This window comes from Boleophthalmus pectinirostris, unplaced genomic scaffold (assembly GCF_026225935.1).
Source record: "Boleophthalmus pectinirostris isolate CB_2022bp ecotype Guang Dong unplaced genomic scaffold, ASM2622593v1 HiC_scaffold_6, whole genome shotgun sequence".
NCBI lineage: Eukaryota > Metazoa > Chordata > Actinopteri > Gobiiformes > Gobiidae > Boleophthalmus > Boleophthalmus pectinirostris.
In genome coordinates this window covers 7,028,854-7,052,896 of record NW_026571447.1, presented here as the reverse complement: position 1 = coordinate 7,052,896, position 24,043 = coordinate 7,028,854, and the positions used below count along the sequence as shown (strand labels likewise).

Sequence of the window (24,043 nt, the reverse complement as noted above, 5' to 3'; positions counted from 1 at the left end):
AGTTGTAGTAGTAATAGTGCTGGTGGTAGTAGTACTTGTAGTAGAAGTTGTTACAGATACAGTTTGTTTCTGTGGAAAAATGTATCCTTCAAAGCCCTTTGGGGAATCTGGGCAGTAGTAGTAGCAGCAGTAGCAGTAGTTGTTGTTGTTGTACTAGTTATTGTTGTAGTCATTGTAGAAGTTGTAGTAGTCGTTGTTGCAGTAGAAGTTGTAGTAGTAGGGGTGGTAGTAGTACGATTAAAATACACTTTGTCTCTGTGGAGAAATGTGTCCTTCAAACCGCTCGGGGAAACTATAAATACCCATTATTTTAAGCTCTAAAACATAAAATACCAAAACAAAAGTCTTCAAGATAATAAAATGGTACTTTATTTAACACAGTAAGCTCCACTATATGTTCACAAACAGCCTCCACCTGCTCTGTCCTCTGTCCCTCACACACACACACACACACACACACACACACATACACACATACACACACACTCTCCTCTCACACTCTTACACTTCAGCCCAGCCTGCTCCTGCTGCCTCCTGGAGCAGAGCCAGCCTGGCAGCCCGCGCTCAGGGGACAAACACGCGCCTTCCTCTCACATCTGGCTCCAAAACCCACCGCATCTGCCGTGCCCGCCCCCCCCCTACGGGCACACTCACAAATGAAATCCATCCGGCAGCCAATCGCGACACGGCCCCAGTCGCCGCGCTCCTCTCTGTGTGGGTAAACACGCCATCCCGGCCCATCTGCCCGAAAAGGAACCGGCGACGCGAACGGGAGCGCAACCCGGAATGCCAAACATCCTCCGGCTTCATTAGAGGGAGTCTGTCGGAATTCCCCCAGACCCCGCGTCGAAATATGGCTGCCGCAAATGAGCGAACAATAAAGAAAAGTCAACAACTGTTAAGACTAGAGGTGCCCTTCAGCGCGTCGCCTAATCCCCAGCTGTTCCCCGGGAGCCTGCCGCAGAAGTCTGTGAATATGAATCAGTGCGGTGCTCAAAATGAAAGCAGAGGGTGAGAGCGAACTGGACTGCCGTGATGATACAGTGTGTGATGTGTGAAGAAGGGGGCAGTTGCTGTACGAGTTTGAAATATTGTGTGTTGTGTATTGTGTGTAATAGTATTTTGTCAACACTACTACACAAGCTCGAAGGAAGAGAGGAAGATAGAGGAAGGAATAGACTCGATACTCCATACCATTTCCAATACCACAATGATAATAAAAACACTCTTTAATTAGACAATAGAATGTCATTTTCAACATTAAATCCTAATTCTTTCATTTATATTAGGGTGACTGTCAGAAAAAGCTCCAATACTGCACATTTTTTGAGGTATCTGTATTCTGCAAGGTATCGGCATGTACTCAGCCCAAATCACCGATCCGATACCACTCTGTATTTTCCACAAAGAAGACCTCACGTCCACTGTTTACATTGGTGGAATAATAATATATGTATCTATGTAATACTACTGCAAATGCTCAGAGTAGGTTAAATGCAGACTAGAGAGCAGACATGTCAAACTCAGGCTCAGGGACCAAATTTGGCCCGCAGTATAATTATATTTGGCCCATGAGATCATATCAAATATGTATTAGAGCTGGTTCGCCGACTACAGATAGACTATAGAGACAATATTGTTATTATTTTATATTCTGCTTGTTCTGGATTCAATGTTTAAGTAAAACTATTATTAAACATTTATTTTAGTAAGAAAAGGTTTAACATTACATATCTCAAAAGAAGAGAAAACATGCAGATGTTGTTGAAATTTTCAATAAATATTTAGTTTGGCCCACAACTTGGTCCCAGTTTTTAATTTTGTCCCTCTGTGAATTTTGAGTTTGACACCTCTGGTCTAGATGTTCTACAGACTCTTACATGACTCTAACATGCTGATAATAACAGAAAAAACATTTGCGTTGCCTTTGATGCTTTCATTTAGCCTTTAGTGTGGACGCTCAACTTAGTAGAAAAACTGCGCTACAGAGAGTGCAGAGCAATAGCAACAGCAACAGCAACAGCGCTAACTTAGACTTTGTTTACTCTGCAGGCCTCACTGTTTTTATCCATGCACTATGGTAGAAAGAGACACGGCAAGTAAGTGCTTAAATCAGCACCACTTATGGTCAAAATCATTATAAATTTGACTCAAAATCTAATTTATTCTATTGATTTCTTTAGAGATAAACTTTTTGTAGATTTAACTTTTGCTCTTGTAATGTAACAAAATAGAGCAGCCTTAGTCTACTTCTTTACACTATGTGGTATTGGACTGGTATTGGTATTGGTGAGTACACTAAAGCCAAGTATTGGTTTTGGATCTGATCCCAAAAAAATGGTATTTGAACAACACAAATTTATATTCCCATGTGGCCTTATATGTGTGTAATAGTGTTATAACTTTTTTACAACCTCTATACCCTGTATCATATTTTGATGAACTTTTGCTAGTAATGAAAGGAATTGACCTTCAGTTGGTCATATTTTTGAAAAAAGTCCCCCCGGACTCAAAATGAAGTTTTCGTAAAGCCGACCAACAACCAGAATCAAACCGTTAGAAGGTTAATATCTGTTCAATCATAAAATAACCAAAGGCAATGTTTCTCTTTAATAACACAGGAACAAAACACATCATCAGGGTAAAGATCATATAAAATAGGCCAGTAAAAGTCAAGAAATGATGAAACGTTCCTCTTGTCCTCACATGTGGCATGAATTTCCTGCATCACTTTGATTGCTCGTTCACAGCATTGGTTACTGCGTGGGATATCAACTCTTGATGGCTCTTGCTTTCAATGTCTTCTGAGACACACCCCAGTGCTGATTGGTCGGGCGCTTAAGCCTCCTCTAACTCAGCAAAGTCGGCTACACGGAACTTCTGCTCTGAGAACCATCAGTCGGCTCATGCAGTGCAAATGAAGAGACAAACTCACTTCAGCCTACACCTTGCATCTGCCATGAGTATGAAGGCAAGAATAGCAAGGATGGCTCTTGAATTCCAACGAGCATTGCTGATGTTGGGGATTTTTTAAAACTCATAACCAACATATTATTGATCCATTTTCAGTCAAATTGACTTGTTATGGCCCTTGTGATAACTTAGCACGGTTTCGCATTTCATATCATTGGCTGTAATGTGTATTTAATATTTTTTTTGTTTTGGGGGGACTTTTTTAAAAAAAGTGTTGTCTTCAATTATACCAAAAAGTTCATCCAATCATGATACAGGACTTTGATTTTGGAAAAAAAGTTCAAAAAGTTATAACCCTAGTCAGTAATCCCTCAGTGGTCCATGGACGTGTACACTAGTCTGTGTGCTCTTACACTTGTTCTGATACAGCTCAACATCATTCTAAACACATTCAACAAAAGTTCATGTGTTTGTCCAGTGAGTGTGACTTTTTTAGTATTGATACCTGCTCAAGTGAGCATCTAGTTTTGTTACTACTTTAGTATTTAGATGAACACTTGCTCTGTTTACATGCACACTACAAATCTGACTATTATCTGATTTCTGGAGTTATCAGATTATTGAAATGCCGTGTCAGCATCTCTGCATCTCACATCTCTGCAGGTTTTTTTTTTTTTTGCAGGTGATTATGCAGTCATGGGGCAAACGAATGTGACAAAGACAAAAAGTAAAGAGAAAAAGCAAAAGATTGAAAGAGATATTTTAGAATTAAATTTCTTTTGTGCATGTAAACACAGATCCAATTATTGAGTTATCTGATTATTCTAGTTATCTGATTTCACTGGCTGATTTCACATGTCCTTCACGGATGAAATGGAGTGGAGTCGTATTTCTAGAGTTTTTAAATTTTTGTAAGCTGGAATATTACTGCCATTAAAGGTGCATTGGAGGGTCTGTCACTTGCTTGTCTCCATGGAAATGTTATTGCTTTATCTGGAATGTTCCACAGTATGACATTAAACAGCTCTACCTTACATTTATTCAATTACAGGTGGTTTTATAGCTCAAAAATATCTACAAAAACAGAGATTCTCACTGTGGACGGGGTTGACTCTCCACGGATCTGACCCGTAACTTGGTCTGGTTTGATCTCCATAAAGATAGAAAGGTTTAATGCCTTACTGTGGAACATTCTCGACAAAGCAATAACATCTCCATGCAAAAAAAAAAAGACCATTTGACGGACCCTCCACCAGAAAAATGACACAGTGCACCTTTACATGCCACCGACTAGTTTACAGTGTGTAGTATACAAGTGTTTTTTTCAACCTGCACCAAGTTATTTAAAAAAAAAAAAAAGATAAAATCACCACTTGACCCCAACACAATATCTGAATTCAATATTTTTTTCTCTCATATGCTTGAGTAAATTCCAGGCATATTGCAAATATATAAGCAACTTTTGAGGTCAAAATACTGTAAGTCCGCTGCATACCGTCTGCGTTATGAAGCGTTTTATTTTCTGATAATCAGGAAGTGTGTATTAGAATTAAGGATGGGCATGATAAGTCGATTAATCGATAATTGATCATTAAGAATTTCATCGATTACGTTCATTTTAATCGACAAACCGAATGTAGGTTGCTGTGTGTAGTATGAACAAACAGGTCTGTACATGTGTCTCTCTGCACTCAGAAGGAGCGAGACACAAACAGTGGGTCAGTCTGCAGCGTACCGAAGCACAAATGCGTATTTAACGATGATTTGTACAAGAAGTTCCACGCATTCTGTTGCGTTCGGGACAAATGGGAGGTCATGTGCACAGTGTACAAAGCAGCACATATGTTTCGGTGTCGAGTGGGAAAAAGTTTTACCAGGTGAGAGTCGCTCAATGTTGATGACGAGGACCCACCTCCCTCCCCCCGTACGGTGTCCTGGTTTTGACAAACACAAATATGGTCACACTAACCTGTATTCACCTGAGTCATGTCCTTTAATCCGACAGAAATTGAACCACATCAGTGCACAAGAGCTGTAGTTTATCTTCACTTAGTCTATGCAAATTAGTGATGCGGTTTTAAGTTTCGTTTCTGTGAGAGTTACGCAAAACTGAATGAAACACATTATAATGTCAAACGGACTGATGTGGTTACAGTTTATTTGTCGTAAAGTTGAATTTATTTATGCAGATTAGTAGTGCAGATAGTAATAATAATGATGATCATTTTAATATAAAAACATTAATGATTAATCGATAATCGATCGTTAATTCTTCCGACGATCGATTAAGAAAATTTCATCGAATGCCCATCCCTAATTAGAATGCTAGTTGTAGTTAGAACTCCTGTTTCACTGTTAGGTGAAAGCTGAGAAAAGCCCTTATAAACTCATCGTGGTGAACTATTAGGCCGCTCAGAATGCATAAACTAAGTGAGGAAGAACTTTGGAAAAACTGAAAACTGTTTACTCTTGAAAACCTGGAGTGTCCAGCAGTGTCCAGACTTAAACCGCATGGAGCTGGTTTGGGATGAACTGGACAGAAGAGTGAAGCAACCTACAAGTGCCACACATTTATGGAAACTTCTGCAACAGACTTGGGAAGAACTTTCAGAAGAATATTTGATTTCTATCGTAAAAAGAACGAGCCACGAGTGTGTTCAGCTGTTCTATCTGCAAAAAGGTGGACACTTTCATGAATCAAAACTTTAGAATACATTTTGGTCAACAGTAAACGGTAAAAAACTAGAAAAAGTGTGGTGTCCTAAAACTTTTGACCAGTAAACTGACAGCGCCTTTTAAAAATCCAAACAATATTTTCCAGACTTGAGTTTTACCATGAACCGTAATATTTAAATCTAACTTCTTCTTTTGTCTCTCCTCCAGGTTTAAGTTGACTCAGATCGCCGTGGACACCGCCGCCGGCCCGTACAAAAACTACACGGTCATGTTCCTGGGCTCGGACAACGGTCACGTGCTGAAGATCCTGGCCAGTACTCAGGGCTCCAACACCAGCTTCAACACACAGCTCCTGGAGGACATGGACATCTACAACCCCGACAAGTATGTTCCTCCTCTCCTCTACCTCACCTCTCTTCTTTCTCTCTCTCCTCTCTATTCTTCTCTCTCTCTCCACTCTTCAGATTTGTTTTCATTTCAAGTGCGCTCGTCTAAGATCTGTCTTTACTGTTTAATATGTCTCTCTCTCTTCTCTCCTGTTTCTCTTCTCTCTCTCTTCTACGCTGCCCTTTCTCCACCCCTTTTTTTCCTCATTCATTTCTTCTCACTCCTCTCGCTCATCCCTCAGCTCTCTCTCTGTTTATTATTTCTCTCCTATCCTTTCTTCCTCTCTCTCTCCTCTCTCTTCTCTGCTCCTGTCTCTTCTCTCTCGCCTTTTCCCTCTTTCTCTCTGCTCTCTCTCCTCCCATTTCCTCTGTCCTCTCCCCATTCTATCTCCTCTCTCTCACTTCTGTTCTCTCTGTCTTTCACTGTTCTCCTCTCCTTTCTTCTCTGCTTTTCTCTCCCTCCATCTCCTCTCTCTTCTCCTCCTCCCTCTCTCCTCTCCTTCTCTCTGTGTCTCTCTCCTCACCTTCTCTTTTCTCTCCTCACTCTCTTACTCATCTCTCTCTTTTCCACTTACTCTCTCTCTCTTCTCTCTCCTTTCTCTCTCTTTTTCTCCTTTCACTCCTTTCTCTCATCACTTTGCTCTCTCTGTTTATTCTTTCTCTTCTACCCTTTCTTCTTCTCTCTCTCTCATTTCTCTTCTCTGCTCTTGTCTCTTCTGTCTCGCCTTTTCCCTCTCTTTCTCTCTCCTCTGTCCCCTCCTTTCCTCTGTCCTCTCCTCTCCCCTATTCTCTCTCTTCTCTCTCACTTCTGTTCTTTCTTTCTTTCTCTCTCTGTCTTTCACCTTTCCCTTTTTGCTGTCTCTCTTCTTCTCTGTTCTTCTTCTCTTCTCTCCTCGCTCTCTCGCTCATCTCTCTCCTTTTTCTTCCTCTCCCTCTTTTCCTCTCCTCACTCCTTTTCCCCTGTCTCTTCTTTCTCTCCCTTTCCCTCTATTTCCCTCTCCTCTCTCTTCTCTGCCCCCCTTCTCTCCTCTCTCCTTTCTCTCTCTTCTTCCCTCATTAATTTCTTCTCACTCTATTTATTCTTTCTATCCTGTCCTTTCTTCCTCTCTCTCCTCCTCTTTCTCCTTCTCCGTCCCCCCTTTCCTCTGTCCTCTCCTGTTCCCTATTCTTTCTCCTCCTCTCTGTCCTCCACCTCTTTCTCTTCCTCCTCTCCTTCTCTCCTCTCCCTCCCTCTGTCCGGCCGGTCACATGTAGTGTATTATTTCTCCTTCTTGCCCTTTCCTCCGTACACGGGGCTTTATTGCGGCTTTAGTGTGGACTTGTTTTTCCAGTCGAGCGCTCGTGCTTTGATTTGTGCCGCTGTGCTCCGCTCCACTCTCTCTGCAGCCAAAAGACGCCTTTAAGTGCATCTTTTGTTTTGAAAATGTTACCTTTACAAATGTTCCAACTACTTCTATTCACAAACCTGATTTAAGGACGGACTTGTGGAGATTTACTACCTTATTAAACCTAGACTATATGGCTTATTTAAATATTATAATCATAATGCATTAGTCTTTTATGTAAGACTAAAGCTTTTCTAGAAGCTCTATGTCGCTTTACGATTTCATGCATTATTCATTTGAACATCTACATTAAACTGGCACTAAATCCAAAAACGAAATCCTGCGCTAAAAACCGGAAGGAATTAAACTTGGAACTAAACTCAGAACTGATGATCAACCAAGAGCAAAGCCAGGACAAGTTTCTCCCTTAAGGTCGCTACACACTACAGGATTTTTCAGTCTTAAACAATTTTTAAACGTGCAAAAAAAAAAGTGCACACCACAGATACGAGGAAAATCTGATGAGGTTTTAAATCTCCAATCGCAAAGATACAGCGGGATCTGTCTGCGGACTACAGGATATAACATTGTGAGAGTAAATTGACTTGTTTAAGACTCTTTAAGTGTTCAAAAGATCAGAGCATTGCACTTCTAGTTTAGATACAAGTCAAAACTTCAGATACAGGATTTTTAAAACATAAATATAATTCGTGCGCTGTGTGGATGTAAACAGACACACATGAGGAACTACTCCCACCTTTTTACTTTTAAAGCACGCCTCAAACTGGATTAATAGTGTTGTTTTGTGGACTGGATGGCATTATTTGCAGAAAACAAATTCTATGGATAATGCGGTGGAGATGTTGTACTTTAAATTTACAAGTAGAGGTTTGTGCGGGATAGAATTTTCAGTCCCGCTCCCGCCCACTTCTGCATTGTGGAGTCCTTTGCTCCCGCAAAGAATTCTAATTTTCATTCCTGCTCCCACCCGCATCTGCGATACTTTGTCCCGCTTCCGCCTATAACTCCTGCAAGATGGGAACGTTCGCTTTCTTAAGCTCTATCAAACACGGAGAACCAGAAAGGAATTGTCTAAAATGTGTGCGAGATTAGACCTTAAAATGTTATGTATGATTCATAACATTCATTCATCATTTGTATATTTTACTTTACACTCATATTTAGTTTGCGGGAGCTGCAGTTTATCATTCTACCCGCCCACTCCGGCATTATGCAGTCCCGCTCCCGCCCATGCCCGCAATGAGCTTTCAAAATGTGTCCCGCGCTGCACTGTTTTGCTTCGAGTCCCGTCGAGACTGCAGGGCTCTATTTGCAGCTTTAGGAGAGGTGAATAATAACAGTCCTCATTATTTTCACTATTTACTATTTTATTTACTTCACTATTTATCTTGCGCCTCTGTGTCCGTCACTCCTCTGCCCCTGACGCTCTGTTTTATTTTCTGTTGCTGTAGCGTTACTGATTTTTGGTGTGTACGATGTGACAGAGCAGCTCAGAGTCACACTGACACCACAAACACGAGGAGCACAGCGGCGTCAAAAAACCCCACAAAGACTAAAATCGGGTTATTCTTCCAAACCAAATTCGGGGAGAAGCAAATCGCAGCCAAAATCGAGCAAATTCTCTTATAGCCTCTAGAGTATACTGTCAAAGCAATCCTTACTGACTAAATGAGATGATTTTTTTTTTTTTTTTTCAACTCAACTCAACTCAACTCAGAAGTAAGCACCAAAGCAGTGCTCTGATTGACTGCACTCGGGCTGTCCATCCTGGTTTCACTTTCACTGTCTGACAAAGGTATTCTAAAGGGTTTGTGCCAACTAGGGGTAAATTGGACAGAGTTAAAAACAGCTACTACTTTGTCTTTTCGTGGAGTGAAAATCCAGCTGTAAGACTGAAGACTTCACAAACTAGGGGAGCATTTAGGTTACGTTCAGCCTGCAGCCTGAAGTGACCCAAATCAGATTTTTTGGCCCGTATGTGACCTGTATCTGATCTTTTAATGACAGTCTGAACGACACAGATCTGATTTTTTCAAATGCGACCAAGGCCACTTCGATATGTGCTCCTAAAACTGATGCATATCTGATCTTTTGACATGCAACTTCAGTCTGAATGTCCAAAGTGCATTCATCCGACCTACACGTTATCAACAAGCCACAAACGTCACTATTCTGCGCTGAAGTAGGTGAAAATTGTTAATGAACTCCGTGTTACTGAAGTGAAAACGCACTGAAGCACAAATGCGTATTTAACGATGACTTGTACAAGAAATTCCAAGCTTTCCGTTGCGTTCGGGACAAGTGTGAGTCCATGTGCACAGTGTATAAAGCAGCACAGATGATTCTGTGTCCAGTGGGAAAAAGGTTTTACCAGGTGAGAGTCGCGCAATGTCGATGACGAGTCCCCGCCTCCCTCCCCCCGTACGCTGTCCTGGTTTTGACAAACAGAAATCTGGTCACACTAACCTGTATTCCACTGAGTCATGTCTTTTAATCCGACAGAAATTGACCGCATCAGCGACACAAGAGCTGTAGTTTTATCTTCGCTTATTTTATGCAAATTAGCGATGCAGTTTTAAGTTTTGTTTCTGTGAGAGTTGCACAAAACTGCATTAAACACATTATAATGTCAAACGGGCTGATGTGGCTCTAGAGTCGTTACAGTTTATATGTCGTGAAGTTGAATTTATTTATGCAGATTAGTAGTGCAGATAGTAATAATAATGATGATCATTTTTATATAAAAACGTTAATGACTTAATTGATAATCGAAGAAAATTTCATCGAATGCCCATCCCTAGTCTCCAGTGCACATGCGGGACACTTTTGGGCCGTTTAATGTTCACACTGGAGTCACATACAAGTCACATTTAATTGGAAATGTGAACGACCTCGCAAAAACATTGGATTTCACAAAAAAATCTGAATTGAGCGTTAAGCCCTGCAGTCTGAACGTAGCCTTAGTTGTCTTCCAAAGCGGTTCAGAATGCTTTTGTAAACATTTTAGACTAACACAGAAATCAAACACAATGCACGTTGACAGTTTAATATCTTACTGATGTGTTTGTTTGTTTTTTCTTTCTTCAGGTGTACGGTGCGTGGAGACGAGCGGCGCGTCCCCGGAGAGGAGAGGCGTGTCCTGGGCCTGGAGCTGGACCGGGACCATCACGCTCTGTTTGTGGCCTTCTCCGGATGTGTGATCAGAGTCCCCCTGAGCCGCTGCGCAGACTACAGCACCTGCAAGAAGTCAGTGCACTCCAAGTCTAAGAGCTGTCTGTTTTCATTTGTCTCTCTTCATCTCCTCTTTCTCCTCTCCCCGCTCTCATCCCTTCACTCGCTTTCCTCTTTCCTCTCTCCTTACTTTCTAATCTGTCCTCCCATCCCTTCACTCTTTCCTCTGTCCTCTCTCCTTACTTTCTCTCTCATCCCTTCTCTTCACTCTTGTCTCTCACCTCTTCTCTCTCCTCTGTCTCTCCCATCTTTTCTCTCTCTCCCCTCTTTTCTCTCCTCTCTCTCTCCATCTTCTCTCTCTAACCTCTTCTCTCTCCTCTGTCTCTCCCATCTTCTCTCTCCTCTGTCTCTCCCATCTTCTCTCTCTCTCTCTCTCACCTCTTCTCTCTCCTCCTCTTTCTTTCAAGAAGTCAATGCCATTTCTCTGTTTCTCCTCTCCCCCCTCTCATCGCTCCACTCTTTCTTCTCTCCTCTTTCTTCTCTCCTCCTTCCTCCCTTCTCTCTACTCGTCTCTGTCTCTTCTCTCTCTCCTTTTTTTCCCCTTTTTCGCTATCTACTATCTCCTTTCTCTGTTCTCCCTCTCCTCTCTGTCTCCGCTCATCTCTCTCCTCTCTTTTAAGTTTTTTTCTTTTTCTTTCAAGTAAGTCAGTGCCTCTCCTCTCCTCTCTCTGATCTTTTTTCCACTCCTCTTTGTCTCTTCTCTTTCTCCCTTTCCCCTTCTTTCTTTACCTCCTCTCTCCCCCTCTCTTCTTTCTCTGCTCTCACTCTCCTCTTTTCTCTCCTCTCTAAGTTTTTTTTTTCTTTCAAGAAGTCTAAGCTCTGTCTTTACTATTTCAATTTGTCTCACCTTCTTTCTTCTCACCTGTTCTCATCCCTCCACTCTCTCTCCTCTCTTCTTTTTTTCTTCTCTTCGGTCTCATCCCTTCACCCAACTCCGCTGTCTCTTCTCTCTCTCCTTTTCCCCCTCTCTCCTTTTCTCTTATCTCTTCCCTGTCTCTTCTTTCTCTCTTCTCCCTTTCCTCTCCTGTTCTCTCTCCTCTAAGTTTTTTTTCTTTCAAGAAGTCAGTGCACTCGTCTAAGATCCGTCTTTACATTTACAAACATTTAGAGACATACTATGCTTTTGTTATCTGATACTTAGCGTTGAACTAGTTACACATAAGAAAAGGGGGAAAAAAACAACATAAAGGACTTTGAAATAGTGTGGCTTGTCACACAATCAACATTTGAAGCACCAAACTTATTTATCCCAGATAAAAGAAGTTGCATATTTTATTCTGAATGTGCAAGAGGAGACATTTCTCTGATTTTTTTTAACTGCAATTTTGCAATTTTTTAAAGCGTATGAATGCGTATTGTGTATTACAGGCTGGTAGTAATTACACACGGGTGGGTCAGGACTAAACCAGGTCTAAACCAGGACTAATCTCTTAAACAAAATTTGGATGTTTAACTGTGAAAGCCGGTCCTTTCTCCTGGTCAAAAATGTTTCAGAATAAGTCCTCCTCTTCAAGGAAGTCTTGGTTCAAAGCGCAAAAGTATATACAAGGCAGGTGCGGTCCTGTCTGCGCGGGTGCAGTGTTGTACAGTCAAGCAACTCTGCTGGAATAAATGAATCTTCAGTTTGTTACATAAAGAAGGAGGAAAATAACACAAGGACGACAGCAGCAACAAGTTTTAAGAAGGAAGTAAAAAGGGTTGCACCTGTCCTGTCTAAGAAAAGTGTATAAAGTTTGTGCTGAGGGGTTTTACAGCCTTAACACAGATAGAATAATTGTAAAATATAAAGTTGACTACTTGGCAGATTTCACCTATCGTGGGTTATATTTAGAACTTAACCCCCACGATAAACGAGGGACACTGTACTCTCACCTCACAACCTGTGCACATGGACTCACACTTGTCCCGACCGGGACGGAAAAAGGAGAATTTCTTGTACAAGTCATTGTTAAATGCACATTTGTGCTTCGGTATGTTGCAGACTGACCGACTGTTTGTGACTCGCTCCTTCTGAGTCACAGACGCTACGAGAGACGCTCAGTTTAATGCCCCCAGTGAACGGTAATGAAAACCCGGACATTTGCATCACTTAATAAAAAAAAAAACCGGACGCCCCGGACATGACGCAAAATACGGACATGTCCAGGAAAAAACGGACGTTTGGTGACCCTAAATAAACAGAAACGATACAGGAAAGATCAGCACAGTGAATCAAAAAGATATTGACTAAATGCTTGAAGGGTCTTGCCAAAGGGCACAAAAAGCCTAAATTGAAAGTAAACAGCAAACTTTAGTAATGCCCTCAAGCCTGTCCAAAACTGTAAATGTCAAATAGCTTTAGTGTCCATGTTTATTACAAATGAGAAGTTTGTTCCCATATTACATAAAGCCGTTTCCATGGCAGCCTGAGCGTCTCTACTTCGCCCACACTTCTGGATTAGGGGCAAAGCCTGGTGTACAGAAATTACAGCATATTAAATTGAAATGAGTAAAGACACTGCTAATCCCTGCATGTTCTTAACGCGTTTAAGAAGAAAACGCGGCTTCATTTGCTGCCAATTCCTAAATGTGCCCACTCATCCTGCGCTTACGGCCCTGGACCGAAGCCTGGAGCTGTAATCTGGACCGTTTGTCCATTGGGCTGCTTCCATTTTGACAAAAAGTGGTCCCTCCGTCTTTCTCCTGGAGATATGGCGTTGGGAGGTGATAAGTGGCAAAGTGACTAAAGGTTCGATCGCTTTAAAAGAGTTGAAAGAGCCTTGTGTTACACTATTTTCTCATCTATGATATAATGTTGTTTCCTCATCACAAACAGACCTGGATGAGGATTTTGATGATGTAACAGCATTATAATCAGTGCTGCTTGATTATGGAAAAAAATCACCACAATTTTTCACAAAGATTATTCAAACGATTATTTTTTTAGTTATGCAATACATTTATTCTAGCCTGATTCATCAGCCGTTTTCACTTTGTAGAAACCGTCTGAACTCGCAGTGTTAGAATTTGTTCGCTCAACTGTAGGCAGGTGCTTTTTATCATTTAACCAATTTCTGCTATTTGGTCGTTGACGTATGTAATGTGTCACTAACGGGTATAACTGGTATATTAAGCTTTTCCCAAATCCTGTAGGAAGAAGGGCAATAACGTCTTTCCCCTTGACAAAATTCACCAAACATTCTCTTTGTTCCAGCTTTAAATTGTCGATCTCGGGAATCGTTGACAACACAGAATGTCTGACTCTTCACTGATTGGTTGGTGCCCAGATTTGCACTTCCGGGATTTTTGCAAACCGTTTAGTGTATTCTGATTCTTGACCTAGATGCTGGAGAGAAATGAAATTGAACTAGAAACTAGGAAATGAAACTGAACTAGGAATTGAAACTAGGACTTTAAAATTGTGCCGATTGCTGTGGGACTGGGCCACGGCCGATGACGTCATCACACGGCAGCAGAGCTAATGCTTTAGTGGAGAAAATAAGTCCAGCGGCATAAATATCGATGAAATAGTGAGGCAGATATGAGTCCTGCTGTGATACATTCCTCTGTGAGCTTATGGTTATATTCGGTATTGTAGCTTCACATTACGCACATTACAGGACACCAAGCGCTTGCGGGAGCACCATGTGAATCCTCGCAAAACTACGATCGCCATGCCCCGGTCCTCACTTTCACCGGCACGTAAATTGTTTCTACTCAATTATATGAATTTGGAGATCATTTGACATACAAATCGAAATCACGATCAAAATTCAGTTACCATATTTTTCGGACTATAAGTTGCAAGTTTTTTCATGGTTTGGGTGGCCCTGCTGACTGCTACTTTGGTGCGACTTATATATTAAAATTTTCACACTGACAGCCTCTAGAGGGCGCTCTTGTCTTGTGTGTCAGTTTTCTGCGCATGTCTCCTGCTAAAAAAAGCCACTGTCCTGCTGCAAGTAGTGAAATCTGCAGCAGAAAACGGTAATCGAGCAGCAGAAAGAAAGTTTGGAGTGAGTGAGAAACTTGTGAGGGACTGGCAGAAAGCGGGGATGGAAAACACAGCTTCACGGCAACCGGGAGGGGGCAACATGCAACTTTCCTGGAAGTTACTGGATAGATTGACAAAACCTGAACTTCAGTGACAACCGAAGCTGCACAGAGATGCTCAGAAGTGACACCGAAGACGAAGAATTCAGTGGAGTCAATGGATTTAGTGATTTGGAGTGAGATGGAGAGTTTGGTAAACTTATGTACTGTGGTTTATGCTATAGTCATCTAAATAATTATTAATGTTTTACATTGTTATTACTATAACTTGCCTTTCAAGATGAAATGTCAGTTCCTGGTTTCTGATTTTATTAAATGAATTTCCCCCAAAAAGTACCACTTATAGTCCGGTGTGACTTATATGTTTTTTTCTTCTTCATTACACATTTTTTGGCTGGTGCAACTTATACTTTGGAACCACTTATAGTCCAAAACATATGGTAATTGCACATTCTTAATTATAATAACTTAAATCTCTCAAGAGTCAATTTTGCATCATATAAGACTTTAAACATCAAGACCATCAACATCTCAACACAACGTACATCAAGATTTGAGAAAATGAGACTGCATTAAAATCCTTTCTGTGCTTTTAAATCTGCCATTTCTAAATCTGAAGTTTGTCTGATGTGACGTTGAGTTAAAGTTTCTTATCACTGGAAAGTAGACTCGAGTAAATCCCGGCCATGTGTGAGTTATTTCGGAGTAATAATATTTGGACACTTCCATAAAATGTAAAATACGAGTACGGAGGTTAGTCCGGGAGTTATCCAGAGGGCTTAGACTGTGTATATCTTGTGCTAGGACTAAAGCAGCTGTCTGCTTAAAACGTGACACTGATCCAACGTCGTTCAAATCCTGCTCCTCGTCCGTGCACTGCAAAAAAAAAACCCAAAAATGCAAAAAAGTTAGTTAGCATTGTTTTATTTTATTATTATTATTTTAGGTGGTACACTCAAAATAAGAGAAGTTGACCCTGATTACATTTATTGTGTAGTCTTTTCCGTTTTTGTCTTTGTTGGTGTTTTTCGAGTGCACAGAAACCTCCTGGTCCTGTTTTCACTCTTCTAATGTTCAACGACCCGACTGCTATTTTTGGAACTCTGCGGAATGCTCGCCCTCACTCTAGGCCCCCCTCTCTTTCTCTCATTTTCTCTCACTCCCTCTCCCCCCCTCCCTCTCTCGCTATCTCTCTCCTTTGCTCACTCTCCCCCTCTCCCTTTCTTCCTCCCCCCCTCTTTCTTTCTTTACTGACCTTTCTCCCTACCTCTTCCTCTCTCTCTCTTCCGCTTTTTGTCCCTTTCTCTCCCTCTTCCCTCTCTCTCTCTCTCTTCCTCTCCCTTTCTCTCTCTTCCTCTCTCTCCCCACTCTACCTCACCTCTCAATCCCTCTCCTTTTCTCACCCCCTTTCTCCCTCTTCCTTTCTGTCTTTCTCTTTCTCTCTCGCCTCCTTTCTGTCGCTCTCTCTCTCCCCCTTCCTCTTTCCCTCTCCCTCCTCTCTCTCTCCCCCTCTCCTTCACTCTCCTTCTCTCTTCTTCTACTTCACTCTCCTTCTCTCTCCTTTTCTCTCTCCCTTTCTGTCTTTCTCTTTCTCTCTCGCCTCCTCTGTCGCTTTCTCTCTCCCCTCCCTCCCCCTCCCTCTCCCTCCTCTCTCTCTCTCCCTCTCCTTCACTCTCCTTCTCTCTCCCTTTCTCTGTATCTCCCTCTCCCTCGCTCCTTCTCTCTCTCTCTCTCTCCTTTCTCCCTCCCTGCCTCTTTACCTCTTCCTCTTTCTCTCTCTCTATTCCTCTGTCTCTCCCACTCTCTCTCCCACTCCCTCCCACTGTCTCTCTCTTCCTCCCTCTCTCCCTCTCTCTTTCACCCACTCTCTCCTCCACTCCCTCCTCCTCTCTCTTCCTCTCCTCTCTCTACCTCCCTTTTCTTTCTCCCTCCCTGTTTCTCTACCTCTTCTTCTTTCTCTCTCTCTCTCTCTCTTTCTCTTCCTCTTGCTGTATCTCCCTCTCCCACTCTTTTTCTGTCTCTCCCCTTCTCCTTCTCCCTTTCTCCTCTTCCTCTTTCTCACTCGCCTCTCCCCCAGTGTTATTCTTTCTTTCTTTCTTTTCTCTCTCTCTGGCGGTGAACGCTCTGAGTGTCGTCTCACGTTAACCCCGCGAGCTCGTCGCTCCCGGAGACGCTCGGAACACGACTCGGATCATAAATTGGATCCAGCTGATTGGCCGAGCGCCCGCGGCCGTTGTGCGTCCGACAGAAAGGCGCAGCGATGAAGAGGAGGCTGTGCGCGTTAGTGAACGGTGTGAAGTGTGGAGCAGACTCGTCAAACGTTTTCCAAAACTCCAAATCCAGCTTCATTTATTTATCACACACCTGAACGGACGAGGATTTGACCGGAGCGTTTATTGTTTTACCAAAGCTCCAATCCCGACTGGACCTGAGTTTTCAGAGTCTTCGGGGGTTTGTGGAGTCACCGTTCACATCAGACACACACGTTTTAGCTTTAAAAATACTTGATTTCACTTTTGAAACTGGCAACCCAAATGAGACTCATGTGACGATCATTCTGCTGTCTGTTTTTCCTCTATTCCCCCTCTACCCTACTGACCTTCTCTCCTTTGTTCTTCCTTCACCTCCCTTTCTCTCTCCCTCTCCTTTGACTTCTTCTTTTTCCCCTCTCTTCTTTTTTTTTCTTTTCCCCTCCCCAATCTCCCCATCTCTCTCTCTCTCTCTCTCCTTCTCTCCACCCGATGTCTTTCTTTCTCCGCTCTGTCTCTCATTTGTTCTGCTTTCACTTTCTCCTGCTCTATCTCAATCTCTTCTTTGTTCTTCCTTCACTCCTCTCTCTATCTATCCTGCCCATCTCTTTCTCTCCTGCTCTTTCTCCCTCTCCTTTGTGCTTCCTTCACTCTCCTCTATTTTTCTCTTCTCTACACTACTTCTCTCTCCTTCAAGCTTCCTTCATTCCTCTTCTCTCTCTCCCCCCTCTCCTCCTTACTTCACCACCTCTCTCTCTTTTTTCACTTCCTTCATGCCTCTCCTACTCCTCTTTCCTTCTCTCCTTCTCTCCTCTCCTTCTTCCATCGCTTCCTTTTTTTTCTCCTCATTTCCCTTCACTCCCTTCCTCTCGCTCCTTCTATCTTCCCCCCTCTCTTTTCCGTCACTTCCTCTTTACCTCCTTGTCTCCTTCTTCATTCACCTCCTCTTTTTCTTTTCCTCTCCTCCCTCCTTTCCTTTGCTTCCTCTTTTCCTCCTCCTCTCCTCCCTCCCTCGTCTCCTTCTTCCTGCAGTTCCTCTTTTCCTCCTTCTTTTCCTTCACTCCCCTCCTCTCCCTCCATCTCCCTCCTCTCTCTTCTTTCACTTCCTCCCTCCTTTCCCCTTCTTCTTCCTTCACTTCCTCTTTCCCTCCTCCTTTTTCTTTCATCACTTCACCTTTTCCTCCTCCTTTCCCTTCTTTCCCTACACTCCCCCCACTCCCCTCCACTCTCTTCCCTCCATCTCCCTCACCTCACTTCCTTCACCTTCCTCTTTTCCTCTCTCTTTCTGTCAGGGCTGCATTGGCACATTCCCCCTCTCCTACTTTCTCTAACCTCCTCTTTCTTCCTTCACTTTCTCCTCTCCTCCATCCCTCCTCTCTCTCTCTCTCTCTCTTCTCTTTTCTTTCTCTCTCTCTGTCTCAGGGCTTTGTTGACTGTTCCCCCTCTCCTCTCTCTCTAACCTCCTCTCTCTTCCTTCATTTCCTCCTGTCTCCATCCTCCTCTCTCTCTCTGTCTGTCAGGGCTGTGTTGGCACATTCCCTCTCTCCTCCTCTTTCTAACCTCCTCTTTCTTCCTTCACTTCTCTTCTTCCTCACTTTTCCCCCTCCTCTCCTCTGTCCCTCCTCCTCCCTCGTCCTCTCGTCTCTCTCTCTCTCTCTCTCTGTCAGGGCTGTGTTGTCACATTCTCCCTCTCCTCCTTTCTCTAACCTCCTCTTTCTTCCTTCACTTTCTCTTTTCCTCTTCCTCCTCTCCTTCTCCCTCTCTCGCTCTCTCTCTCTTTCTCTCTCTGTCTGTCAGGGCTGCATTGGCACATTCCCCCTCTCCTTTCTAACCTCCGTCCTGTCCTTTACTTCCTTCACTTCCTTCACCTCCTCCTCCTCTCCTCCGTCCCTCCTGTTTCTCTTTCTCTCTCTCTGTCTGTCAGGGCTTTGTTGGCACGTTCCCCCTCTCCTCCTTTCCCTAACCTCCTCTCTCTTCCTTCACTTTCTCTTTTCCTCCTCCTCTCTTTCTCTCTCTCTCTCTTTCTCTCTGTCTGTCTGTCAGGGCTGTGTTGGCACGTTCCCTCTCTCTGGGCCTCTGCTGCCAATATTAGGTTTCAGAAAAGTCCTTGTTTTTGCAGCTCGGGCGCAGAAGAGTATGAAATGTATGAAATGGGACTTTTTTTTTTTCATAATAACACGGTAAAAGTGCGGAGGGGCCCTGAACGCAGCACAAAAGGATACGAGCTTTATTGAAAACCGCACACTTAGGAGAATCTCGTGAACTCGCCGCTCGTGTTGAACAAATGGAATTATTTAAAAAGAGAAAACGACTCTGGCGGGGGGTTGTTTACGCTCGTGACACGACGGCTCAGCTTCAAACAAATCCTCCAGAAATTGAACTATTGAGTTGTGTGCAAAAAAAGAAAAGAAAAATGCAAATGTTCAGATGGTTTAATATGGTCTACATAAAGCTTTTGTCATGTGTAGTCGCAGTGGGAAGAGAAACTTAAAGGTCCACGTTGTGATGTCATGTGGTACTACAGGAAGTCCTCCGTTGTGTTTTTAAAGGGCCCATCTCATGCAAAATCAACTTTTCAGAGCTTTCTACCTTCTAAGAGTGATGTGTGGGCCTTGTATATGTCGCCAAAGTGTTTTTTAAACAAATTGCAGCGTATTTCTGCCACCCTCCCACGTGACAACGAACTAATAGTCCGGTTCTTTATACCATATTTTCAGGGCCATTAGAAGCGCTCTTAAGCCTCTAACCACGTCAAAAAACAACCGCGCGCCCCACAATCCAGAGCACCGTATACACGAATCCACTCAGGTGTCCCAGCACGACTTCAGTAAACTATAAAGCCGAACCACCCGCAGAGCACGCAAACACACACAGAGCAGACAGCGACCGCACAGCGAAAAACACCCACAGACACACTCATCACTCCACACCGACGAGGAACGGAACGTAGGAACGAACCGAAAAAGCGAGTGCAATGTGCCACTTCTAGATACAACTGAACAACTGAGTCACTTGCGACAATCCGTTGGTCCCAGACAGCACCCTCCCTACACGCCACAACTGAACAAAGCCCAGAGTCACCGTGAACTCGCCAAACAAAGTCCCACTGACCCATCCAACTGTTGTGTTTTGTTTAAAGTCCGGTGTGTTTTATATGTGAAAAAAGTTTGAAAATAGACCATTTAATGACAGTGCACCTTATAATCCAGAGAACCTAATAGCTTGGAAAATACGGTATTTTTTAACCTTAGTGGGAATTTGCTAAACTATATATTTTTGGAAAGGTTATAGTATATCGAGTCAGAAAATCAATGTTTGCATTTGCCCAGATGTTTATATGGCGGCCATATTGAATTAAAAAAAAAAAATGGCTGTCAAAAATCTCTTTTTGAAATATTTCAGCCTGTGAATAAGTTGAAATGTTGATTTTAACTACTAAACCCACATTTTCAGGGTCAGGGAATCAAATGGTGCTAGTTCCAAAGCTATAAGACCTACCCACATTAACCCTTTGATGCAAAAATAACCTGGTTTGGTTGGTTTCATTGTAATATTCGCATGTAATACTCCATGTTCCTCCAAAATACATCAACAGTGTGGGTAGAACAAACTATAAACATCACATGCAGTTGGTCAGATAACTCAAAGAGTTTAAAAGTAGCTAACGTAAAATGTGTATGTTGGATGTCAACAAACACATTTAGACACAATATGATTACACAACTTTTCTATTAGACATTTTCTATAAAGCCTGCAACAACAATGACATGGCCAGCTACACCTATGACACTTTTGATGTAGCAGAGAGCGCTTCGCACCCGCCCCTGTCCCCCACTCCATTTCTGTGTGCATCGTCTGACAATTCCCACATGAACACCTAAACAAAAGCAACAGCATAAGCTCACTGTTCTACACTGCAGTGTACACGATATAATAAGTTTATCTACTAGTGTTTATTAATACTTTACCAATCAGTAATGTTCAGCTGATGTTGACGCGGTGCTTGAGCTTCATGCACCTCAAAGTCCTCGTCCGATTTCGGGTCCAACACATGCGGCTGAACGCGCTGTATCACCATGATGAATAAAAGTTTATTCCTACCGTCTATCAGGGTGCACGTCTGTCTCCCCCTCCCTCCCTGAGATGGGCGGAGGAAGGGCGGCTCACTCGTCACCTACGTCACGTTTGGAGGGCGGAGCCTGTGCTTTCTCAGGACGGGCGGGGGGATGAGCAGTAGTCGGTCTTTCATAGTTCCTGGTCTGTGACTGCCTCCAAGAAATCAATAAGATTTCATAACTATTGTGTAATGGATGTTCCAAAACCCAAACTTTGCTTGTATATGTGCAGAAGATACAATGTGAAAAGAGTTATTTTGCATGAGATGGGCCATTTAAACTCCAAACACTTTCACTAGAATCATTTGGATCATTTTAGCTCTGGAATTGATCATTTTAACTGAACAAAAGGTAAAATGTAGCTGTTAACTTAAACTAATTAGGGGTGCAACGATATTTGATGTAATATCTAATAGTTCAATACTGGTGTCACGATTCGATACACGTGTTCGTTCGATATGCTCGTGTCCCTCCGTGTGCGCTGTGTTGTTTATTTTGGTCTGAAAGGAAAACCGTTATCGCAGCGTCCTCAAATGCAGCAAGAAAACGGCTCTATAGGGACTTACAGCAGAAATATTCTATCAGACGTAGATTCTATCTTCCACTCATTTTTTAGTTTACTTTGATAGACACAAGAATGACAAAAATATTAACTTTAAAATACTTTAGAATCGCTTTTGGCTTTACATCGGCTTTAATCAAATGCGCTTGTATACACACCCGCAACACGACTCGCAATATACATGATCTGTTTTTCAGACTCTATCTCAAATTTTACTCAGAAAATTGTCTAAAATAACAAAGTTTGAGTGTCCAGAAAGAGGATGGACGAGCACAGTGTGTCTGTGAGATAAGAACACAGACTGTAAGGGGCAGAGTGGGAGGAGCTACGTACTGTCTCTGCTGGAGACGAGGCAGAGCAGCGCAGACACAGGCATGAGGCGTGTGAACTCAGTGAGAGGAGAGACGGAAAAGAAATCATCAAATCATCATCAAAAAAAGGCAAAGTCTGATAGTGTAGCTGCCCTGCAGTCTATATTAAGAGTAGAGTGGCTGTATTGTAAAATATAAAACAAACTGAGAAAGCTTTGTTCTTTTTTTGACTGAATAAAAATTCTGTGAATCATTGAACCAAATGAACTAAAACACTTCATTCATATAAACTATAACTGTACAGTAGTTGTACTGTAATGTAGTGTATGTATTTTTTCATTAATATCATGGCGTTATTATATAGTACTCATCAGTAGAAAGAATTATATGAGATTTTTAAAAAAACAAATCAAAATCGAATCAATATCATGACCCATGTATTGAAATAAATATCCAATCATGGGAAAACTGTACCGATGCATCCTTAGTGGCGATGTTTTCAGATGTGTAAATGAAACAAAACACAACTCTGGGCATGTTTTTGGTGAGGAAACAACATTATAACATAACTTAAAGTTCGTAAGAATCAAGTTTGTGCAATATAAGACATTTCATTTGAAGAAACTGTTACTTTGTAAAATCTGTGACTAAAGCTGTGGTCACAATATACTTAACATTTTTATATGGCTGCTTTCTAGACTACTTAAAGGATTATTATTATAGAGAATTTGACTTTTTTAAGCTTTAACTGTATTATATTGTTGACCCCTCATCATATACATACTTGGAGTTGTATTTTAATCCATTAATTCACTCTGCACTCTCAAAAATGCTCTGTTTGCATTTTGCCAGTTTTGTTGCGTCATAAGTAAAAATCTGGACTTCTCCATGATTTGTTCTGCAGACAATTGGGTTCACAACAAATGCATAATAATAATAATACATTTTAGTTATTAGGTACCTTTCTGGACACTCAAAGGTCGCCTTATAACAGTAAACAAATACAAACAAACTAAGTTAAATACAATTAAAAAACATACAGTTACAAGCATACAGTTAAAGTGGGACAGTGCAGCTATGGTGTGGTGGAGTGAATAGGCCAGTTTGAACAGGTATGTTTTCAGTTTGGATTTGAAATGTGGGAGTGACTGAGGCCCCATCCACACTAGTTCGTATTCGAGTCGTTTTCGTTGTGGATGCAGTGTTCGTCCACACTAATCCGATGGAAAACGGATCCAGAGACGGAACGATCTGGTGCCATCAGCTCCCACAAATTCATGAGTACAGATTTGATCCGGCACTGTGTGGACTCCTGAAAACGCTGATACGCTGATGTAAGTCTATGCGCCACGAAGTAATTCACCCCCAAAATGCTAAGAGGCTAGAATATATGTCCATTCATATATACGGTCTATGTTTATGACCTGCAGATGTATAATCTCTGAAAAGTTGAACTTGAAACATCTCCAACGCGATAGAAGCACAGAACAGACTCACCATTAGCAGAACACCCCTCTGTCATAGAAAGAACACATATAATCCACTGAGTCGTGTCCTTTAGTCCAACAGAAGCTGAACCGCATCAGTGCACAAGAGCGAGCTGTTTTTGAGCGCTCAGTTTATGCAAATTAGCCATGTAGTTTTAAGTTTTGTTTCTGTAAATCGTAAACAAATATGCTCAAAGCTGTGTGGATAGTGAAGCCTTGCGGACACAGAAACGACATGTCTGGACGCAAATCATTTCCGATACGGTGATATGTGGATTTGTTTCAGTGTAAATATAGTCTGAGTGTTGCAGGTCAGGAGGACAGGAGGGAGAGTAAATAGCTCGATTAACGTAACATTCAGGGTGATAAGAACTTAATATTTATGGAAAATAATTGTCCTGTTTTCTAGACATGAGAAACACATTAAAAAAAATGTGTCCTTGAAAATGTTTCCTCTCTTTTGCTTTGCTGTATTGTTGGAAATGTAATAGAGACTGGTATTGCCTTCAGAGTAAAAATAAAAGCAGTTGGGATTTTGAAAAACCTTCTCTAAAACCCACTAAAATGCAGGAAATTACACCTCTTTTGTACAAAATGTCTTGGGAGAAACACCAAACCCCCTTCTACCTTTTTTAAAAATTTCCTTCTATATAGGCATGATCCCTCATTTAATGTTTTATAAGCATAAAAGGGGTGCAGTACCATTCAAACGACAAAAAAGTCCAAACGAAATAC

The 24,043-nt window shown here is 42.1% G+C and overlaps 1 protein-coding gene across 2 annotated transcripts in view; it reads left to right on the top strand.

The window, feature by feature from the left end:
* The window catches only part of sema6e (sema domain, transmembrane domain (TM), and cytoplasmic domain, (semaphorin) 6E), a 501,529-nt gene that overhangs the window by 387,108 nt on the left and 90,378 nt on the right, over positions 1-24,043 (top strand). For both annotated transcript variants that reach the window (XM_055163313.1, XM_020924606.2), the window contains 2 exons: positions 5,797-5,973; positions 10,409-10,567. In XM_055163313.1, the coding sequence (XP_055019288.1) occupies positions 5,797-5,973; positions 10,409-10,567 (336 nt within the window). The remainder of the gene's footprint in view (positions 1-5,796; positions 5,974-10,408; positions 10,568-24,043) is intronic.